This window comes from Hyaena hyaena, unplaced genomic scaffold, assembly GCF_003009895.1.
Source record: "Hyaena hyaena isolate Hyena2069 unplaced genomic scaffold, ASM300989v1 scaffold_104, whole genome shotgun sequence".
Classification (NCBI taxonomy): Eukaryota; Metazoa; Chordata; class Mammalia; order Carnivora; family Hyaenidae; genus Hyaena; species Hyaena hyaena.
In genome coordinates, this window is record NW_024080736.1 from 2,417,710 (window position 1) to 2,439,307 (window position 21,598).

At 46.5% G+C, this 21,598-nt stretch overlaps 1 protein-coding gene across 7 annotated transcripts in view; it reads left to right on the forward strand.

Annotated features, from left to right (window-relative positions):
* The window catches only part of PECAM1 (platelet and endothelial cell adhesion molecule 1), a 72,499-nt gene that overhangs the window by 34,753 nt on the left and 16,148 nt on the right, over window positions 1-21,598 (forward strand). For 4 of the 7 annotated variants that reach the window (XM_039236000.1, XM_039236001.1, XM_039236002.1 and 1 more), the window contains 9 exons: window positions 2,715-2,963; window positions 4,985-5,260; window positions 8,360-8,647; window positions 9,506-9,613; window positions 10,713-10,740; window positions 11,435-11,508; window positions 14,085-14,138; window positions 15,868-15,930; window positions 21,169-21,225. In XM_039236000.1, coding sequence (XP_039091931.1) covers window positions 2,715-2,963; window positions 4,985-5,260; window positions 8,360-8,647; window positions 9,506-9,613; window positions 10,713-10,740; window positions 11,435-11,508; window positions 14,085-14,138; window positions 15,868-15,930; window positions 21,169-21,225 — 1,197 coding nt within the window. The remainder of the gene's footprint in view (window positions 1-2,714; window positions 2,964-4,984; window positions 5,261-8,359; window positions 8,648-9,505; window positions 9,614-10,712; window positions 10,741-11,434; window positions 11,509-14,084; window positions 14,139-15,867; window positions 15,931-21,168; window positions 21,226-21,598) is intronic. The other 3 variants (XM_039236005.1, XM_039236003.1, XM_039236006.1) reach the window with 3 other exon arrangements.

Below are 21,598 nucleotides of genomic sequence, written 5' to 3' on the forward strand. Positions count from 1 at the left end.
AGAGAGAGTCAGCACTTCGGGGTTGCCACATGAAGGTATTCATTCATTCCTTCATTTACTGAAAGCCTTCTATATGTCAAACACTGAGTGTATAGTCACAGGGACGGTCCACAGTATCATAGGAAAGCTGCCAACTACCCAACTGGGCGATGGCATATGTGTTGGATCCCACTGGTCTAAAGTGTATACTTGTAATTAAGTTTATTATTGATAATGACAAATATCTTGATGGTACATGATATTTTTCACTGATAAGACATATTATCTCTTTAGAAAAAAGTATTTTCAACATACTTTGAGTACCTTCTGTATGCTGGGCAACTTGTATTGGGGATATTCAGCTGCCTAAGGTCAGGCTTTGCTCTTGAAAAACTCACAGACATGAATAGACCATTCAGATACAATGCAATGAACAAGTACAATAAAGGGATGGACATACTGCTGTGAGAGCAACAGGCACCAAGTGGCAGACCAACTGATGGTTACATCAGTCAGAGCATTATCTTTATCCCTCAGGCCAGGCTACTTTGGGAAAGCATAAAGCATCATTGGACCCTAAGATACCACTATTGTAGGTGATCGATCACCTACACCCAGAAGTCTATGTATCATGTGAGGTATACAAGCTATTCAGTAGATCAGTCTCCCTGTTCCAAGACAGCAGAATGTTACACTCCGCCTGCCCTTACCATCTCTTTAGCCCAAGTGCTCTATGATCCTGAGCTCTGCCCTTTCCATGCAGAGCTAACTGAGCCACACCAGAGCTGGCAGGCAAGCACCCTCATGTTCAAGTTCCACCAGGCCTTTGGAAAGGTCCCCAAGCCCACTTATGCATCTAGTTATCCATGCCCCTGTTGCCATCAAGCCTCACTGTCAATGGCTCTATTGAGTGACGTTAGCAGCTCACAGTAGATTTAGGAAAATAGAAGTCATCAAATTAGTCACTTGTCTTTGGAGAGAAAAGACACCTTCATGCCCCCACTGTCCACCTTTTCACATTCATTCTGTCACCAGGAGTTGCTGGGTCTCTCAGCTCTGTCCTGTCTTGTCTCTGTAATCACACCCTAACACTGGCCCTCACATCAGGATTCCCTATTAAAGGGGTTTGCGGGAGCATCTCTGTGCCAGTTCATTCTTCAGCCAGCGATAGGAGAAGCCCTCCTAATATGACCCCTATTTGACATCACTATTCATGGGCTTAAACCCTGAATGATCATGATCCTTCACTTTGACCCCATCTCCTTCCCAATGTCCCTCCTACTCTGCCTAGACCACCTTGCACTTCATTCCTCTTGCTTCCAGTCTGGGCTCCTTAAACCCCATCCATTCTCCCTCCATATATCTCCCTATAACACACATCTGATGCCATTCCCCTGACCCAAACTCTCCATGGTTCCCATTGCCCCAGGATACAATTCACACTTGTTTAGGTGATTCCCAAGATCCTTCAAGATCTACAGGTCTTCCTCTGGCTGCTTCTACTCCCACTAAGTTCCAGGGTTTTCAGGTGCTCAAACTTCCTGCCAGGCCTTGTATTTGCTCTTCTCTCTGCTTAGAACACTCTCTGTTTGCCTGGATAGCTTCCTGAAAGAGTCCTTTCCTGATTCCCCGAGCCCAGGCCATGGGCTCTCCTGCAGACAACCATGTCTGAATCACCCACATCAAAGCATTTCCAAGCCAGGGACTGTTTCTTTTTCACTGCTATCTCTCTGATGCTAAGCAAGGCACCCAGTGCAGAGAAAGTGTGTACTAAATACTTACAAAATAAAGTGTATAATTGAATGAATCCATGGGCGAATGCATGAATCATCACTGTGGCATTACACAGTGAAAAACTTTTCTTTTGTTATTAATTTTTTAAAAATTTACATCCAAGTTAGCTACCTTAGTGCAACAGTGATTTCAAGAGTAGATTCCTTAATGCTCCTTACACATTTAGCCCTTCCCCCCTCCCACAGCCCCTCCAGCAACCCCTCTGTTTGTTCTCCATATTTAAGGGTCTCTTATGTTTTTGTTCCCCTCCCTGTTTTTATATTATTTTTGCTTCCCTTCCTTATGTTCATCTGTTTTGTATCTTAAAGTCCTCATATGAAGGAAGTCATATGATACTCGTACACACACACACACACACACACACACACACACACATCTTTATCCATTCATCTGTCGATGGACATTTGGACTCTTTCCATACTTTGGCTATTGTTGACAGTTCTGTAATAAACATTAGGTGCATGTGTCCCTTTGAAACAGCACACCTGTGTCCCTTGGATAAATACCTAGTAGTGCAATTGCTGGGTTGTAAGGTAGTTCTATTTTTAATTTTTTGAGGAACCTCCATCCTGTTTTCCAGAGTGGCCGCACCAGTTTGCATTCCCACCAGCAGTGCAAAAGAGACGCTCTTTCTCTGCATCCTCACCAACATCTGTTTTTGCCTGACTTGTTGACTAAAAGACTTTTCTAATTCATGTTTATGAAATAAATTGGACTAACAAGGGTGGAAAACCTGCCATTGTAATCCCAGGCAAAGAATAACCCTAGCTCTTTCATTGTGTGATTATTAGGTGTATGAGAAGCTAAAGAGAACTTTCTGCAGCAAGTTTGGGGGTTAGCTCTGCCACAAGCAACTGGGTGAAGGGTCTCTCTGGAAGGGGGGGAGCTGTGGGAATGGTGCCCAGAAATATCTCACCTCCTTCCATTCACTGATTTTCCAGAGCTGTTTTCCAAGCCGAAGCTGGAATCCTCCACCACCCGCCTGGACCACGGTGAAAGACTGAACCTGTGGTGCTCCATTCCAGGAGCACCTCCAGCCAGCTTCACCATCCAGAAGGAAAGCACGGTTGTGTCACTGTCCCAAAATTTCACCAAGATAGCCTCAGAGAAGGACAGAGGGACATACACCTGCACTGCAGGCATCGGCAAGGTGGTCAAGAAAAGCAATGCAGTCCAGATAACTGTGTGTGGTGAGTACATCCTCGCCGGCTCAGAGAGCCAGTTTGGGGTGGAGTGAGAGAAAGGTGATTTATCACTAGCTGCCACCCTCTCCAGTCTGAAGGCAGGTCAGACGGAGGCAGGGTAAGAACCCGGGGGTAAGAGGAAGTGGTGAAATCGAGAGACCAAACTAGTGACTATTCCTGCTTGGAGTAGAGGAAAGAGGCAGTACAAGGAAAGTGTTGGTGAAAGTCAAGTTCATGGCTTTCTTGTGGCTGCATGCTGATGAGGGGGCTGAGTTGGCAAGATTCTGGCTGCTGGAACAGACACCCCCTTAAAAGGTCAGAGAGGAGGGGCACCTGGGTGGCTTAGTCGGTTAAGCGTCCACCTTTCGCTTAGGTCATGATCTCGCGGTTCGTGGGTTTGAGCCCCGCATCGGGCTCTGTGCTGACTGCCAGCTCAGAGCCTGGAGCCTATTTCAGAGTCTGTGTCTCCCTCTCTCTCTGACCCTCCCCTGCTCACGCTGTCTCTCTCTCTCCTAGAAATAAATAAAAATATTAAAAAAAAAAAAAAGGTCAGAAAGGAAACACCGCTTACTCAATACTAATTTTTAGGATCTTGGTTCTATATCCTGATCCATATCCTGACTGACCAGCAGGGCTAGGACTCCTGGGGGACTGAACGTAGGTACCAGGACCACCTACAGCCATGCTTCTCAGAGTGACCGTGCATGCAAAACGCACTTAGAATGCAGGTCAGGATGGAGCCAGATTCCACGTCTCTAACTAGACAGAGACTTGAGGATGCTGGGCCCTGGACCGCCATCTGACTAGAAGGGTCTAAGTGAATGGAGAACTCTGGTCAAGCTGTCACAAGCTCTGTTGTTACTCAGTCATCATCCTTCAGTTTACCCCATGGCTGTGGTTCTAGCCAGCCAAGATTTTAGTCTCAACTCAATGAGGACTGTAGTCTCTTGTCAGCTCTCTCGTCATGGAAATCCAAAGGAAATAATGCAAGAGACAAATGTGGGCCATTACATTTTCATTCTCTCTGTTGTTGTTCTTGGAAGGAGGTCATTTCACTTCATGAGCTTTATAAATAAGTGAACTGCCAAATAAGGACCTAGTAGAATTTGTGCTTCTTGGGCATGCAGTTTACGATCAGGAGAGGCTGAGGCACTGAGGATTTGCTTTCGAATATAATCTGCTTGGGTACTTATTATATTTTTTTGTGCATTTCCTTGTATCTTTTCTTTTTTTTTTTTTAATGTTTTATTTATTTCTGAGAGAGAGAGAGAGCGTGAGCATAGGAGGGTCAGAGAGAGAGGGTGTCACAGACTGAAACAGGCTTCAGGCTCTGAGCTGGCAGTCAGCACAGAGCCCGACACGGGGCTCGAACCTACAAGTAGTGAGATCATGACCTGAGCCGAAGCAAGATGCTCAACCGCCTAAGCCATCCAGGCACCCCTCTTTGTATCTTTTCTTAATGCAACTACCACAACATATGGATGTGTGTGCACATGAGATGCATGGAAATACAAAAAGGTATTTAGGGGGATATCATGTTTTTTCTTAAACTTGTATCATCCTTTTTTATTGATAGCATTCACTTCCCCCCTCCCTCCTCATCTCTCTCTCTCACACACACACACACACACACACACACACACACGCATTACCTGTCAGTCTTAAAGGAGTCCTGTAAAGGTAGATGAGGGAGGCAGGCATTTAAAATTATAGTAATGTCAGGGGACGCCTAGGTGGCTCAGTTGGTTGAACATCTGACTTTGTCTCAGGTCATGATCTCAAGGTTCATGAGTGTAAGCTTCACATTGGTCTGTCTGTCAGCACAGAGCCCACTTCAGATCTTCTGTCCCCCTCTCTCACTACCACCCCGCATTGCTCACACTGTCTCTCTCAAAATAAATAAATAAACTTAAATAAAATAAAATAAATTATAGTAATGTCAGAGTTTGGATAAGGATCTTCTTTGGATGGATATTTTGTTTCTGCCTTCAGTCATCATTCAGGTTGTCTCTCTCTCTCTGTTCTAGAAATGCTCTCCAAGCCCAGGATTTTTTATGACTCCAGCTCTGAGGTGATAAAAGGACAGACCATAGCAGTCAGTTGCCAGTCCATAAATGGAACCACACCAATTACTTATCACCTTTTAAAAGCAGGTAGCATTTTGGAGAGTTGTAACATGAACTCCAACGAGCCTGCAGTATTCAAAGATAAGCCAACAAAAGACGTCGAATACCAGTGTATGGCAGATAATTGTCATTCCTATACCGAAATTGCCAGTGAAGTTCTGCGGGTCAATGTGGTAGGTAAGTTGCTGTGCGATGGGAAGCAATCCTATGGTGTGAGGGGTTTACTTCACATCTGAAAAGGTTTGGGGTTGCCCAGGGGCTGCATGCACAACTGGGTGGGACTTATACAAAGATTATAAATGTGTCACTTGGCAAAATGGAACCAAAGCTCAGGTTGATGGGGCCAGAAAATATCCGGTGGCCATTGGTGTGGCCAGTGTCCTCTCTTTTCAGAAACCTTCAAGCGAACTGCTAAAATAGAAGAGCAAAGTGTCTCAACGTCAGAACACCTTGAAGTTGTATTCTTGGGCTCCCTTAACATTTGCTCATTTTTAGATGAACAGACCACCATCTCTGAGGCTGGTGGACCGAGCTCTTCTCCACTATTGACCCTTGGGGAGGCAAACTCTGACATGGGTGGAACCGCAGCAACCAGAGCTGCGGACTCTAGTCTCATGGGACCGGGGCTGTCCTACTCAACCCACTCAATCCACACCATTGTCCTGGGGTTGATATTTTCCTTGAGCCTCTGTCTTGTGCCTCTCCGAAGGCCTTAGGAGTGCCATTGCTTGCATCTCTAAGAAATTCTGCATTCTGTTGTAAAAAGCTTAATAAGTCTTCTTTTTCCTCCTCCTTTTTATTTAATAACTGCTCATCTACATATGCCGCTGTGGACATCTTAAGTAGACTAGAGATTCCTGCTTCTATTAACGTAGATCTAAAAGGAACCATACTTTTCAAATTAATATCCATATACATACAGCACCCAATGCTATAGGGCATCCAAAAAAAGGAAACATATCCTTTGTTTTCCATGATATTACAAGAAACACAGGATGTCCTGATAAAATAATGGAGAAATATTTTAGTATATTTGAAGAACAGAGCAAGGAAGCATAGAAAAAAATTCCTACTAGGAAGCACATGGTTAATTGTTACATGAACTATTCTTACAATGATGGTGATCGGAATTTAGAGCATGAAAGATATCATTTAGCTTGAGTGGGAAGAGCTGGGTTAGGAGCCAGAGCTTGACAATGAGTCAAGTAAGGGCTAGAGATGGCCTACCAGCCTAGTCAAATACATGACCAAAAAAGCTCCGTGGAGCAGTTCAGAAGACTGGGTAAATCAGATGGCTGGAAACAAAAGATTGGGAATGGAAAATCATTGGCCATAAACTGAAAAAGTGACAGAGCTTAACTGCAGGGCATCAAATGGCAGTCTTCGGAGCTGGGAATTGTCCTGTGTGCAACAAGAGCCAGAAGAGCAAAGGATGTCATGATGAGAGTGGAGCTTGGGGAAGATTAACCTGGGGGCTCTGTCAGTTACAAGTGGAGGCCTCAGACCTCACAATACCTTAAGAAGCTAATGCAGAAGGAGTTGCCCCGGTGGCTCAGTCAGTTGAGAGTCTGACTTCAGCTCAAGTCACGATCTTGAGTTCGAGGCCCATGTTGGCCTTGCTGCTGTCAGCGTAGAGCCCACTTAAAATCCTCTGTCCCTCTTTTTCTGCTCCTCCCCCTCTCGCACTCTTTCAAAAATAAATAAATGTTAAAAAAAAAAAAAGAGAAGAAGAAGAAGCAGCAGCTAATGCAGAATCCCAAATGAAACTGTTGGTTTCAACTGGGTCAGTATTAGTGGCTAACATTTACTGAGCCTCAACTGTGTGTTCACCCCTGTGTGAAATATTGTAGTTAATGATCCTCATTAATACATACAATAGCCATGAAAGGCCTATGATCATATTATCCTTGTTTCATGATGGGAAAACTAAGGCTTAGGACAAACAGCTGGTGGGCAATGGGGCTGGGAATTGAGTTGCCATCACCCCTTTGTGCTTCATCAGGAGAGATGCTGTTGAATCAGGCTGCACCCTCTGGGATCTGCCCTTGTGCCCATCTGGAGCCTGGTCCTCCCTTTCTGTGGAAGCAGCAGCTCCGTGGTCTAGTCACCCACTGCACTCTTCAGGAAGGTGATTTATAGTCAGATGCCAGTGTGCTGACCAGTCCATTCTCCCACCAATAGGAAGGTCTACATGGGAAGACAATTGAGGATCAAAATTTCAGTAATTAAACATGGAAAAGCTATATGAGAGGACATCAAGTTCTGCTTGGATCTGCTGGGAATGAGGCTGACAGGACTTCCAGGTGCAAATGCCCAGGTCAAACTCCAGACCTGGAATTCAGAGGAGAGATTGGGCTAGAGCTATATATTTTGGCATTAAATGCCATATATTGATGTGTTAAATGCACAAATAGAAGCTATGATATGGGCAAAATCATCAAAAAGGAGAATGGAGATAGAAAGATGAGAACTGAATTTTGCAGAAACTCCATATTTAAGGAGTAAAAGGAAGGAAAACTGGTGAAACAAGAGGGAGTGACAGGTGGGGAGGTAAGAGAATCTGGGTGGTGAGACATCAAGCCCCAGAAGAAGCTGGGCAGCAGTTGAGGCCACAGGTCGGATGGGAGCCTATTAAGGACTGGATTTAATCTGCTGGAGATTCAGGGGTGGGATCGTCAGGGGATTGGTGACCTATGGGGTTTCTTCAAAACCAGAGATAGAGGGCGGTTTCCAAAGCAGATGACTGAAAGTCAGATGTCAAGAATAACAAGAATGTGGGAAATGGGGATATGAGAGTGACTGGTTTAGGACATCTATAAAAAGAAAAGGAGAAAAACAAGCATAACTAAAGGTGGGGAAAGGCCATACATCTTTGTAAGCATAGGGATGGAAATCTCTCTCTCTCTCTCTCTCTCTCATACACACTCACACAGAATAGAAATCAACAAGACACAGAGATTAATCATATTTTTAGGCTGAGTATGAAGTAATGCTTGAGGTCCTAATGAGGGGAGGTCTCCATAGCATCTTGTGTTTAAAAACCACGTGGGGACAAGAGGCATCTGTTGCAGCCTTCTGGGCTAATGGGGGTGGGGGTGGGGTCTGAAGAATGTGGGATGGATGGGTCAGGGAGGGTGGTGGGAATGAATTGAGTAAAAGACACAATCCTAGCCTTGGTCACAGTGCAACAGCAGGCTGGCCATGGGCAGTGCTGTGTCATGTTCATTCTCTTGTGACTCCCCTGTTCTCAGTGCTGTCCCTTTCTCTGCCTTTCAGCCCCAGTGGATGAAGTGAAGCTCACGATCCTGCTGACTGAGGAGGTGGAGTCTGGGAAGGAACTTGTGCTTCGATGCTCCGTGAATAATGCATCTGGTCCAATCACCTACAGGTTTTACAGAGAAAAGGAGGGCAGTCCCTTCTACCAGACCGTCTCGAATGACACCAAAGCCATTTGGCACAAGGAGAAGGCCAGCAAGGAACATGAGGGACAGTATTACTGCACAGCCTTCAACAGAGCCAACTCTGTTAAAAGCAATTCCCAAAGCAACATACTGAACGTCAGAGGTGAGCCAGGGTCTCAACAGTGAGACATAATGCGGCTTCCAGGAGTGAAGCCAAAGTCACACCCCTTGCAAGAGGAAGTGGGCGGCTGTTTAGCTTGTTTCGCTAAGGGTTGAGAGACCAATGTTCTCAAGGTTCTTTTATTGCAAATGACAGACAGTCACCCAAATTAAATATAGAAGAGGAATTGGTTATTATAAAAAAAAATTAGAAATTTTTCACACAATTGTAATTCCAAATTCTTGGTAGAGAGATATCAATTGGCCCATCTGTGGCCAAGGGGATTGGGTCATGCAGAAGGGACGTAGTTATGGGAGCCCACCAATGTGGGTAGAAGTGTTTTCCTAGTGAAGGAGAAGTGCTGAATAGACCCCCAGAAAGTAATCTACTTCAGTCCAATGGTCCTTTAAGACCATAGCTGACTCTGTAGTGAAAAAACAAACAGGGGCTCCTGGGTGGCTCAGTCAGTTAAGCGTCTGACTTCAGCTCAGGTCATGATCTCACAGTTTGTGGGTTTGAGCCCCACATTGGGCTCTGTGCTGACTGCCAGCTCAGAGCCTAGAGGCTGCTTCAGATTCTGTATCTCCCTCTCTCTCCGACCCTCCCCTGTTCACGCTGTCTCTCTCTCTCAGAAATAAATGAAAACATTAAAAAGAAAAGAAAAAACAAACAAGAAACCCATTTCTGCATTAGCTATGAACACAAGAGTCCTTCAGAGGTAGATGCTCATGTAAAATGACGGTTATGAGGACTATAAAATTCAGTCTTATTTGTTGCTTAAGTCTGATATTATTTCTTGCTGGCAGAGGAAAAACCTGTGTGTGTGTGTGTGTGTGTGTGTGTGTGTTTCTTCATTTCCAGTCTTTCTTGCCCCATGGAAGAAAGGACTTATTGCCGTGGTTGTCATTGGAGTGATAATTGTCACCGTGATACTTGGAGCCAGATGCTGTTTTCTGAAGAAAGCCAAGGGTAAGTACAGTTCTTCCAGGTCCCCTGGCCAGGAAACTGGCTGTGGATGTGAACAGATTCCGCCACATGGATGGCTGGTGCTCTACCCCAGCGGGAACTGAGGAGACAATTGTTCTTCTCCTTGGGAAGGGGAGGGGGGGGGTCACCTTGATAACCAAAGATTTTGGCTTTGGGTATAAAGCTTTTATTGCCCCTTTGATTTGGCTAGGCACACACATGAAGGCAATGGTTCTCCTAGTTGGACAACCCATAAAAGATAAATCTGGAAGGTTACATCTGCATGTGATCAGAAGAAGCTGTTTGTGGATTTGGCCACACCTCGTCCTGCAGTTAGTAGAGTGGGTGTGAGTGCTATGGAGACACTGCCCCCCAGCCCCAGACACACCCCTCCCAGTTAATCTGCCACTTGTGCCATGATCTCTACCCTGTGCTTGAGGCTAACCATGCATGGAAGGGAAGCCAGGATCACCCACTGACAACTCAGAAATCAGAGTCAGCTAGCCTGAACTCAAGGAAAAGGGCACAGTCCCAGTAAATTCTGCAAAAATGTTTGTGGAGTAAGGCTGCTACCTGGGATGGGTGGGGGCAGATGGGACGATGTGGGGCCCTAGGCTTTTTCTGGAGCAAAAATGCTACAACCCTTCTGGGAAGACAGGCTCCAGATCCAACCCCTTCCTGAGGCTGACCCTGACCTTGCTCTCAGGCCAGCTTGGAATTAAAAGCAGAAGGGTTGATGTCAACTTTCCTTTTCGGAATCATCTTGAATCAAAGAGACAATTGCCTATATATCTGCCTTATCTGGTTACCATTATCTTCGTCTCTGTTTCACTAAAGAAAATCATTTCTGGCTAAAACAGTCTCAAAATATCATATTCCTGGAGGGAACGATGTGAAATCTCTCAATATCAGAAAGACCAAGAAAAGACTGACTTTGTTTATTTTCTTATTTTTTAACAGCAGGAATATATTTGGCTTTCTTTTCTCTTTTTATGGGTATTCAATCTTCAAGGCAGTCAAATATGGTCAAGATGAGTGTTCCTATCTGGTATGGACATGAATATTTTTTACTGACTTTGGATTTTCTCTTTTTCTTTTAAAGCCAAGCAGACGCCCATGGAGATGGCCAGGTCAGTGCATTTATTTGGAAAAGACGTGGCTGCTCTGTAGACATGCAGACACTGTAGGCAAATTCTGGTCATTAGGAATTTTTCTTGGGAAACTCAGAAAAATAAGAGTCTTAGGTGTAGTAGTATAGGGGTGTGTGTGTGTGTGTGTGTGTGTGTAAGATTGCCAGGGTCCTTCCATGAGAAAGAATGGCTTTATTCTGAGGCCGTTATCCTTCCTACACTCTTATTTGTCAAATCCCCTTTTCCTTATGAAATTATACTGAGAGCAGATGGAATTTTTAGAATTTATTTTCTTGGCAAAATAGAGTTGACCTAAAAAAGGGGTTGATAATTTTACCATTTTTGAAACCCCAGATCCAAAAGTATGGAAATGATAGCTCTGTTCTGGAGGAAAACAGTAGCATAGGCGGAAGAATTCAGAGGGGTGGTATTCACCTGATAAGTTTGCCTTTGGCCCTGCCACTTATTTCAACAGCAAAAAGTTGTTGTCAAATAATCTTGGAGCCAAAAACAGGAGCTTAGTTTTCTACAGGAGAAGGTAAAGTTTTCCTAACTGGAGAAATTTCTTAAAAAAAGAAAGAAGAAAGAAAACTCTTCCTGGTTTTCTCATGATCTTTCCTTGGTTATTTTCTTATTTTGAAGTTAGAGCCCAAAAAAGTCATATTTATTTTTCCTTTTTTAATTTCATTTTAAGGCCAGCAGTGCCGCTTCTGAACTCCAGCAATGACAAGATGTCAGATGCCAACACTGAAGCCAACAAACATTACGGTACAGTCATGGCTTCCTGCCGTTGTGAAGTGTTTTCCCCAGCGGGCTACATACTCCCCTACCCGTCTTAGAAACAGAATCTGTAGGTGGTGGGGTTCAAGTTGGAAGGGAAGCCCTGTCCTCAAGCAGGGACACTTAATCTAATCAGTCATGGAAGGGTGAGTTAACAAACAAAACAAAAACTTTGGAAGACAGGCAGAACTTTTTATCCCAGTTTTACCACCTTCTAAACATCTCAGGGAATGTGGAGAATAATTGTGATGCTGTGGGTAGCCATCCCAGCTTATCTCCCAAAACTTTGAACAGTGCCCAAGTATAATCATTATCTTTCTGTTAGAGAAGAGACCAGTTACCAAATTAGGGCATTGGTAAAACATCTTCTCAGATGGAATTGTTTATTATAAGCACAAGACAGTTTCCTTTCAAACTCTGCCACAACAAATTTAAATATTTCTCTGATAGTGGAGGCATTAAAAAAAAGCGGTACAATAAAGGAATGCATGACTAGAGGCTGAGTGCAAGCTTGAAAGTCAGCTCAGTAGGGTGGGCAGCCAGTCCCTGGAGTTCTTAATCTTATTAAGTCTAGGAGAAAATTGCTCAAGCCTTTGAACAAGGGTGCCAGCCACTCCCTAGAGGGGGTTATAATTATATCACACAAGACATCCTGTCTCAGACCAGGTCCGGGGCAGTTTTCTTTATCAGCAGGTCTGAGAATAGAATGCTCATGTTCTTTTCTAATTGTGTGTTTCACAAGACTGGGAATTTTAGGATATGCCTTTTACAGGGCATACCTGAGAAATCAGTTTAAGAATTTCAACACTTCTTACAGTACCAAATCAGACCTTTAAAAAGTCAATAAAATGGCCTGGCTGTCTCAATCAGTAGAGCATGAAACTCTTAACTTCCGAGTCATGAGTGCAAGCCCCACATGGGGTGTGGAGCCTAAAAATAAATATATACATACATACATACATACATAAATGGAAAGCCTGGGAAACTGTATTCCTGACGTCCATCAAATAGAACAGGAACTAAAGAAAGCACAAAATATGATACCATCCTTACTAGAAAGTGAATAAAACATTTGTATTAGCAAAAGTAATGGGCCAATAAAGAGAAAAGAGCAAATATATCATTTAAGAAACTACATTCAAAAATATTTGGTGAATATTTAGTAAAAAGTAATCCAGTGTTATAGAGAAAACACCTTTTTGTGTTTTGGTGATTTATATTATTTACATGTAAATACATAGACACTTTAAATTAAATGCTAATAGAGGTATATTAAAATAGGATTTCCCTCCCAATTTCCAAAATGCAAGAAACACTATAGTTCTTATATTGTCTCTCCATGGATTATTTCACTTTATAAAATATTTTAATAATCACAATAAGCAATTAGTTTAAATAATGGAAACTCATATATTCTTCAGAAGTAGTATTTGTAACATCCATAAGAATTATTATTATTATTTTTTATTCTTGAGAGAGCGTGTAAGCAGATGAGAGGGAGGGAGAGGATCCCAAGCAGGCTCTGCACTGTCAGCATGGAGCCCGACGTGGGGCTCAAACTCACAAACCATGAGATCATGACTTGAGCTGAAGTCAAGAATCAGACACCTAACCAACTGAGCCACCTAGACACCCTGAGAATTATTTTTTAATAAAGAACAACGTGATAAAAAAAAAGTTAAAAAATGTTTTTGCCCACCGAGGTGGCAGCCTGAAAGCACCGTAATTTTTTTTTAATATTTTATTTATTTTTGAGAGAGAGATAGAGACAGCATGAGCAGGGGAGGATCAGAGAGAGAGGGAGGCACAGAATCTGAAACAGGCTCCAGGCTCTGAGCTAGCTGTCAGCACAGAGCCCGATGCGGGGCTCGAACCCATGAACCGTGAGATCATGACCTGAGCCGAAGTCGGACGCTCAACCGAATGAGCCATCACCCCAGCACTGTAATTTTTTAAACCATGTTCTCATGCATTCAGTTCTCCAGCTGGAGAAGGTGAGTTTGCTAGTTTCTAGTTATGGGCCCCTCATTTTAGAATTAAGCTTAATTTCAGGGCACCTGGGTGGCTCAGTCAGTTACCTGTCCGACTTCAGCTCAGGTCATGATTTCCTGATCCGTGAGTTCGAGTTCCACATTGGGCTCTGTGCTGACATCTTGAAGTCTGAAACCTGCTTCAGATTCTGTGTCTCCCTCTCTCTCTGTCCCTCCCCCACTTACGCTCTGTCTCTCTCTCTCTCTCACTCTTTCTCAAAAATAAACACAGAAAGAATTAAGCTTAATTTCTAGTGAGCTTGCTCAAAGTGAACGATTCTGAATTTTGAACAATCCATAAGCAGGAGTCTTCCTCCCCTGAGATGGCAAGCATATTTCTGGTGACCACACGGTGGTTGGGATGGAGCCGTAGGGGGACCAGGAGGGAATACAGAATCAGATACACTGCTGGTTGCCCACCACACTGAAGCAGTTAGGCTTGACTTCATTTGTTAGTGGCACTAAGTTTTTTAAATGTTATATAGGAAACTAGAAATTCCATTGCCATTATCCTAATTGTTATTTTTCAACTAGGTTACAGTAAAGATGTTAGAAACCATGCAATGAAACCAATGAATGAAAGTAAAGGTAATTATCTAATTAATTTTTTTTTTAATGAGAAACTTTACATTAAAAAACACCCTTAGGGAAAAAGCTAAAACTGTTAAGACCTGGGTATGTTTCTCCACCTCTCTCAGTGACCCTGTCCCCAGCCACTGTGTATAAATGGAGATGGCTAGTTGCTTTCTCCAAAGATGCTATCTTGTGTCCTTAATGGAAAGAAACCCAAATTCTAGGGGGAAAGAACTGGGATATACCTACCAGAGAACTGGCCAATTCAGAATAGGTTACTGAGTAACATAGAGGACCTCCCTTCTTTTGGATAGTGGAGGCAGGGATGTTGTTTATTTTATTTTATTTTTTTTAATTTTTAATTTTTAAATGTTCTATTTATTTCTGAGAGAGAGAGAAAGAGAGACACAGCGTGAGCAGGGGAGGGTCAGAGAGAGAGGGAGACACAGAATCTGAAGCAGGGTCCAGGCTCTGAGCTAGCTGTCAGCACAGAGCCTGACGCGGGACTCAAACCCACGAACCGTGATATCATGACCTGAGCCGAAGTCGGACGCTCAGCCAACTGAGCCACCCAAGCGCCCCTTATTTATTTATAATGTTTATTTATTTTTGAGAGAGAGACAGACAGAGTGTGAGTGGGGTGGGGGAGGGACAGAGAGAGAGACACACGCACACAAGATCCAAAGCACACTCCAGGCTCTGAGCTGTCAGCACAGATCCAGACACAGGGCTTGAACCCACAAACCATGAGATCATGACCTGAGCCAAAGTCGGATGCTCAACTGATTGAGCCACCCAGGTGCCCCCATGTATTTTATACATAACTTACAAATATAATTTTGTATCTAAGTATTTAATAAAAATAAAAAATATGCTATAAAAAATAAAATAGCATTGCTACTAATTTTTAAAGATAATTAACAATAGATTCCTTACCACGGTTAAAGCTCAGAGGATTGGGCTAAATCATCTCTGAAAATTCCTTTCGCCTCGGGGCTGCTATCATGGGAGCTAACACTTTGAAGAAGTAGGGACGCCTGGGTGGCTTAGTCGGTTGAGCATCCGCCTCTTGATCTCAGCTCAGGTCTTGATCTCTGTGTCATGATTTCAGACTCTGAGTGAGGTGTGAAGCCTACTTAAAAAAAAAAAAAAATCTAAAGAAATTAACACCTGTGTCCTTGACCACACATCACTGTTTTCAGTGCTGGTGAGAAACCCCAACTCTAAGGCTTCAAAAATAAAACAATTATGTAATTTTGAGTCGAAGACAAACTAATTTATTGGATTTCACTCTAGCAGCCCAACTGCTCTCATTAACTTGTTTTTCTATGCATATGGCTCATACCTTCAGAGCATTTTTAGGCTGAGGACCCTATCCTCCACTTCCTGAGATCCCTTCCATCTTGGAGATAGCTTTCTATGCCTGTGGCTGTGGAGTAGAGTTCTAGAGTTAACTGCCATGGCTGATACTGGCTGTTTTCTGTGTCTACTGAGTTTTTACAAATCCCCTGTAGAAACGATGGGGACCTGGGCAGGAGCACCCTTCCACGTCCTGGGGAAAGCAGGACTTATCACTGTCTTCCCCAGCCCAAGATTTCTCATCTACTTAAAATGGCCTTCAGCCTGGGTCTGGCTTCCTCCTCGAAATATGGAATGTTTTAATCATTTGAGTGGAAATCTCGAAGGCAGGCTGAGGCTCCCCAAGGAGATTTTGTCTAACCGGTGCTGTGGTTCTTTTGAGCAGAGCCTCTGACCGTGGATGTGGAATACACAGAAGTGCAAGTGACCTCATCTGAGAGTCATCAAGGTAAACACCATCCCTGGAGCGATTCCTCATGTTTTGCTCTCTGTTTGGGTGTAGACACCAGGGTGAGGTGTGCTATGATCCAGGGACAAGGGTCCCTTCAGTCGGTCAGAAGGGAGGTGGTCAGCAGACAGACCTGTTAGATGTGCCTACGGCAAGAGCAATGATCCCCCGCCTAGGCTTTTGAGGTGTAAAATTTCATTACTTGTTATTTACCTTACTAGTAGTCATGAGTAAGTTTTATTGAGCAATTACTAAGTGCTAAGAAATGTGTTTGTTGAGAGACTTTGAGGGCAGCCTCACCCTTGGGCATGTGGACTTTCCTCCAGAGGTATGTTCCTGCCCAAACCTAGCATCTTCCTTAAAAAGCTGCTTGCACACTGAGCTCGTGTAAATGAAATGCATGTTTGAAGGTAGTGAGGGCTTGGCTCTTTAAAGGGACACTTGGGGAAAGGCTTTTGAAAGCACAGAGTACCCTGCTGTGTAAACAGTGGCACTAGCGTCACGCTTCAGGTTTTGTTTTCATGTGTGTGGTTCTCTCAGGGGAAGGTGGCCTGGAGGTCCCTAGTTCTGGCTCTGTACTGACCGATACTTAGAGTGGGCTGGTCCATAGCAAATGCTAGAACAACAATTTCGGTTGCTATTGGTCCCACAGAAAACCATGTATATCTTCCTAGCTCTCCTCTAGCCTCGGTCTCCCACAGACCCCTGCACTCAAAGGAGCCATCCAAAGCCCTCCTCTCCTTCTGGGCAGCTCATTAGGGCTATTGCCATGCACCCCCTCTCCCTTCCTGCTGAGGCTGAGGCCTCCGCTGTGTCTATTCTGCCTGGCAAGCTGAGGGCTGTTTTCCAGACCAGGCCTTGACCAGAGCCACAAGGCAATGGCATCTCTCTGGCTCCATGATTTGGGGAGAGTTTTAGGTTCCTTCTTCCTTCCCTTGCTTAGGTTCTGGGTACCATGTCAGCTGCTGTGTGCACAGACTCTTTCGGTAAGGCAGCCCCCAAAGGCCCCTAGGCTGTGTGCTGCCAGTGGGGCACTGTTCTCACAGTCTGTGGCCCCTGCAGTTGGTACTCCCTGATCTGCATGGCTACCCAGGGCATCCCACTTCCAAGTCTGGACTGGACCTGGGAACGGTGGCGGCCATGACAGGCCTGAAATTCTCTTCCTTGCTATTTCATTGTAAAGTGGTTTGCCTGTTAACAAGTGAAGGGCCTTGATGGACCAGCCCTTGTGCAAGTAGCAAAGGTACATGTGTGGCCTGCGGGACCTCGGAGGTCCCCTTTGCAATTCTAGTCTCAGTGGAGCAGAGGGCCTTTGGACGCCCTCTCAGCAGGAAATTGACAGGTTCCTTGTGGCTGGTGCAGAGGACAGACTGAAAGGGGACAGGGATGGAGACAGAGAGACCCGTGTGTTAACACTGGGCAACAAGGGATGAGGACGAGGCCGAAGCGCTGGCAGTGGTGGGTTCGAGATCTGTTTTAGAGACGTCACAACACTGGGTGAATTTTATGGCAAGGACCATGGAGATAGAATCACTACAGGTTGTGTGAGTGGACAACTATGAAGATGGTCATCATGTCTGAGACAGGGAGGAACAGCGGGCTCAGCTGGGTTAAGTATGAGATGCCCAAGAGGAGACAGCACAGGGCTCTGGTGCTCAGAATGGAGTCTGGGTCGGCTCTGGCTACAGGGTCTGGAAGGGGACTCCCCTCCAACCTCCTCTGGTCCCACCAAAGCCCAGTGCAAATGCCCCTTCATCACTCGGACCCAGTCATGTGAGTAGCAGCTTACATCCCTTTAAGGGGACTTCAGACTCAAAAGAAAAGAGGAACAAGAAGTCAGGGCGCCCCGTGATTTTGATGATGTGTGGAAAAACTCTGCTGTCCCCATTGACCCTCCAAACTCCACTGGGCACTCAGGCAGACAGTGATTGCCCCCCGGCCATGGCCTCGAGGTCCTGAAGCTTCTCACAGTGGACCAGGCCCTGCCCCTGCTCTGTCGCCAGCCAGGCCAGGGCAAGGTGGCATCGTGAGCGCTCTGCCCAATGCCTGGGAGGGTTTGGATTTGAGGTAGCTGAACGAGAAAGGAAGCAGGGTTTCTCCTTGGAAAAGCGTCGATTTTCCATTCTTTTGGGAACGTTTCCATGTTAGAGTGTCTGGTTTTCTTTTTCTTGCTTGAAGGTGGTGGCGGGGCTTTCAAGGGAAAAGGACCCTAGGACAGGGTGAGGAGGGAAGCTTTCCTTGACAAGCGTGTGCAGGTAACCAAGTGGTTACTTTCCCCCAGGCTGCAGGGGCCCCGGGAGAGCTAAAATGAGTGCCGCGTGGGTGGAAATGGAGAGTTTCTGGAAGATTCAAGTTGAGCTTTCTGGACACAGCCTCTTTGGTGCTAAAGGACATCAGGGTAGTGCAGGCCTGGCCTGGAGTTGGTGGGTGAGGAAAGAGCTCTGTGGGTTCAAGGCCAGTGATGAGTAAACTTGATCTGGTCTTGGCCAATCTAGTTCCCTGTTTTCAAGGCTCTGTCTTCTACAGCTGGGGTGGAGGAGGGGCTGGGAACCGAATCCGGCTCTGACTCTGACCGGGCAGCTGCCCAAGGAGTCACTCGGGGATGGATGGAGGCGGGGTGGGAAGGAACTCGTTAAACCGGTTTGTTGCTTGTTTGCTCTGAGGCTAATTGCTGGGAAAACCCCATGACGTTGAAGCCATCTCTTTCTCTGTTAACAGAGAAAAACAGGAGCCAAAATAAAGCGCCATCCGGAAACATCCCTGACAGCAGAGACAAACAGCCTGCTGGCCTGGGTTAGTCATTAGCAGGCAGCTGCTGAGCAGGGGAGGTGGTGATGAGGGGCCAGCCCCCGCCCATCACTGAGGGGCAGAACAGGGGGGCAGCAGGAGGCACCTCTAGGGATGGAAACCAACAGGCTGATCTGCAGTTATAAGGAGGAAGGGAGTCAAGTGCGGCTCTTGAGTCCAGAGGGTATTAGAGTGTCCCCAAGGTGACCAGAGAGGTCTACCAGCACCCCTTGTGTTCCGGGAGGTGGTGGAGCTTACAAGGGTGTCCAGGCCCCCACATGGGTAGCCCAGCTCCTTCCCTCCATTCCTTCCCCATGGCCCCCGCTCCCATTGTGGGGCAGGATCAGAGGATGAGCTTGCAGGGACCTGTGTGCCGGGTGTAAAGTGTCCTATATTGCTCATCACAGCGTTGTCTGCTCCATGGCCTGGGGCTCCCAAAAGCTCCTGTCTGAGTCGCCTTTTGCCTCCACCTTCCACCATACCCAGCACACAGTAGGATCATACTGAATGAGTGGCTTGCCCAGCCTGACATTGAGCAGAATCCCTTGGGAATGTGACAGATGCCCAGGAGATATGGGAATCCCTGGAGCTTCCCTCTACACCCCCAAATCTGGTGCTGCGGAGGGAGCCTGGGGAGTGGTATAGGCCTCTTAGAGAATGGCAGGTGTCTGAGCAGAGTGGGGCCTGGTATCTCAGCCACTCTAGCAAGTACCAACTCCTGATTGGTTCCCTGGAGGGAGAGGGGGGAACCCATTTAAAGCCTTGTGCAAGGGCCTGGCCTCCCCAAATGTCCCAAGTTCACCTGCTGGTATCTGAACCATCTCCCAGGCTTTGTCCTGGTGTTCAGGTCCTGGCAGGGGAACCACCACCATACAGTGTCTCATGAACAACCATGATTTTAATCCTAAGATCTAAAACCTCAGGGAGCAAACTGATCATGCCAAAGCCTTCCTGAAGCTCAGGGGACCTGAGATAGAGGCACCTGCAAGCACTTGCCTGGTGCCGTCACTGTCACATGAAACCTTTACCGGTGCCCCCAGGTAACTGCAATGACTACGAGGAGCTCCAGGCCTATCAGGGGAGAGAAAGTTGTGGGGACAAATAACATCAGTGTGGTTGTGAGCAAGTGTCCCCAAACTGCCATGGGAGTACAGGGGGCCTATGCACCTGCCCTGGGCGCCAGGAAGGGGTGAGTGTGTTAGGGCGTATGTAGGTGTGTAAGGGTGTGTGTACCCCAAGCTTGTCCTGAGACTTGGAGGATGGGGAGGAGTGGGGCAAAGAGAAAGGGCCGTGCCAGCTGTGGAAGGGTATGTTTAGGGTCAGAGGACATCCCCGGAGCTGAGGGAGTCAAGGGTATCTTGCAGTTAGAGTCCACGGACATGCCCCAGCCATCTGCCACCAAGAGAAATAACATGGCACTGAGCATGGTGGCAGGAAGCATCTTACCCGGTCTGGGGCTTCGTCTCCAGATCTGTAGGAGAATGTTGGACTCATGGTATGAGCCACCTTTCTACAGTGAGGCTTCCTTGTCCTTTGTGCAGGTGAGAGGAGGTGGGGGAAGCAGTGGGGGCCCATCCTGTTTCCTGAGGATCTATGGGTGTGTATGTCTGCACATGCTGTGTGTGTACACGCTCTATGTATGCATACAGTGCATGTAGATGCACTACGAGTGTGTGTACATGTGTGTGTATATACAACCGGTATATACACTTCAACTTAAACAGATGACCATATGGGTGCTTTGTCTTCCAAACCTTGGGTCTCCTCTGAATGTAATCCATACCCTGGCTGGTCATCTGTCTGCCGGTCCCAACGAGTCCAGACCAAAGGATCTCAACCCCTGTCTGCCTATTGAAACCCCCTGGGAGCTCTTAAAACCCCTCAATACCCGGGCCAATCCAGAGCTAGTCAGAGTCAGAATGAGGCCCATGTGCTGGCATTTGAAATCAACTAGCCCAGCTCTCAAGATTTCAAGTGGTTCTCAGTCGCAGCTCGTCCTTAACATCACGATGGTGCCCAGGCTCTAACCCAGACCTCAGGTGATTGGGAAGTCATAGCCCAGCCTCCTGGGAGGGAGCTTGGACACGGGGGCACACTGGCAGGGAAGGGGGGATGGGACCACTGAGCAGGAGGCTGCAGGCCTATGCTGGGAACCCCTCTACCTACAGACCCTTGGGTCTAGGGTTCCCCTGGGGCAGGTGGACCTGCCCTCATCATGGCCTGTTGACCTCATACTTCCAGGCTGAGAGTGATGCTACTTAGACCAGGATCCTGGAAAGCCAGGAGATGGCCTGGGCTTAGTGGCAATAAGGTCTCCAGGGCCTGCTGGAGACGGGCACTCGTGGGGCGGGGTCGTGGGCAAGCAGGGAGCCTCAGACATTCTCTTGCTTCAACAGTGGGCCGACCCGGTGCCCAGATGCAGCTGTTGACCTGTGCTTGATTGCTTTCCAGGTCTGGAAAGCAAGGGCACAGAGACGGTATACAGCGAAATCCGGAAAACTAATCCTGGTGAGTGAGGGCTTCTGACTCCACAAGCCTGGGGGACGTTCCTCCCTGAATCATCCATGGGGCCGCGGGAGTAGGCAGGGAGCAGGAGCAAAGGAGGCCCCTTACACCGAAGTTGTTGACTCTCTCTCCCCCACCACTCTTCCAAATGTAGCCACGTGTCACATGTGCTACAATTTAGTCAATGAACACTTATTAAGTGCCTGCTGCATGCCAGGCAAACAGGACTTCGCATATTCGTAATCAGCTCATGGAGTGTGTCCTGGCGCCACTGTGTGCTCATGTGACCCTAACGAGGGAAGCAGTGTGGCCCTGCCTGTTCTCGGGGGCCAACCAGAGAGCCATACCTGTGCCACCCCCCCCCCCCCCCCCCCCC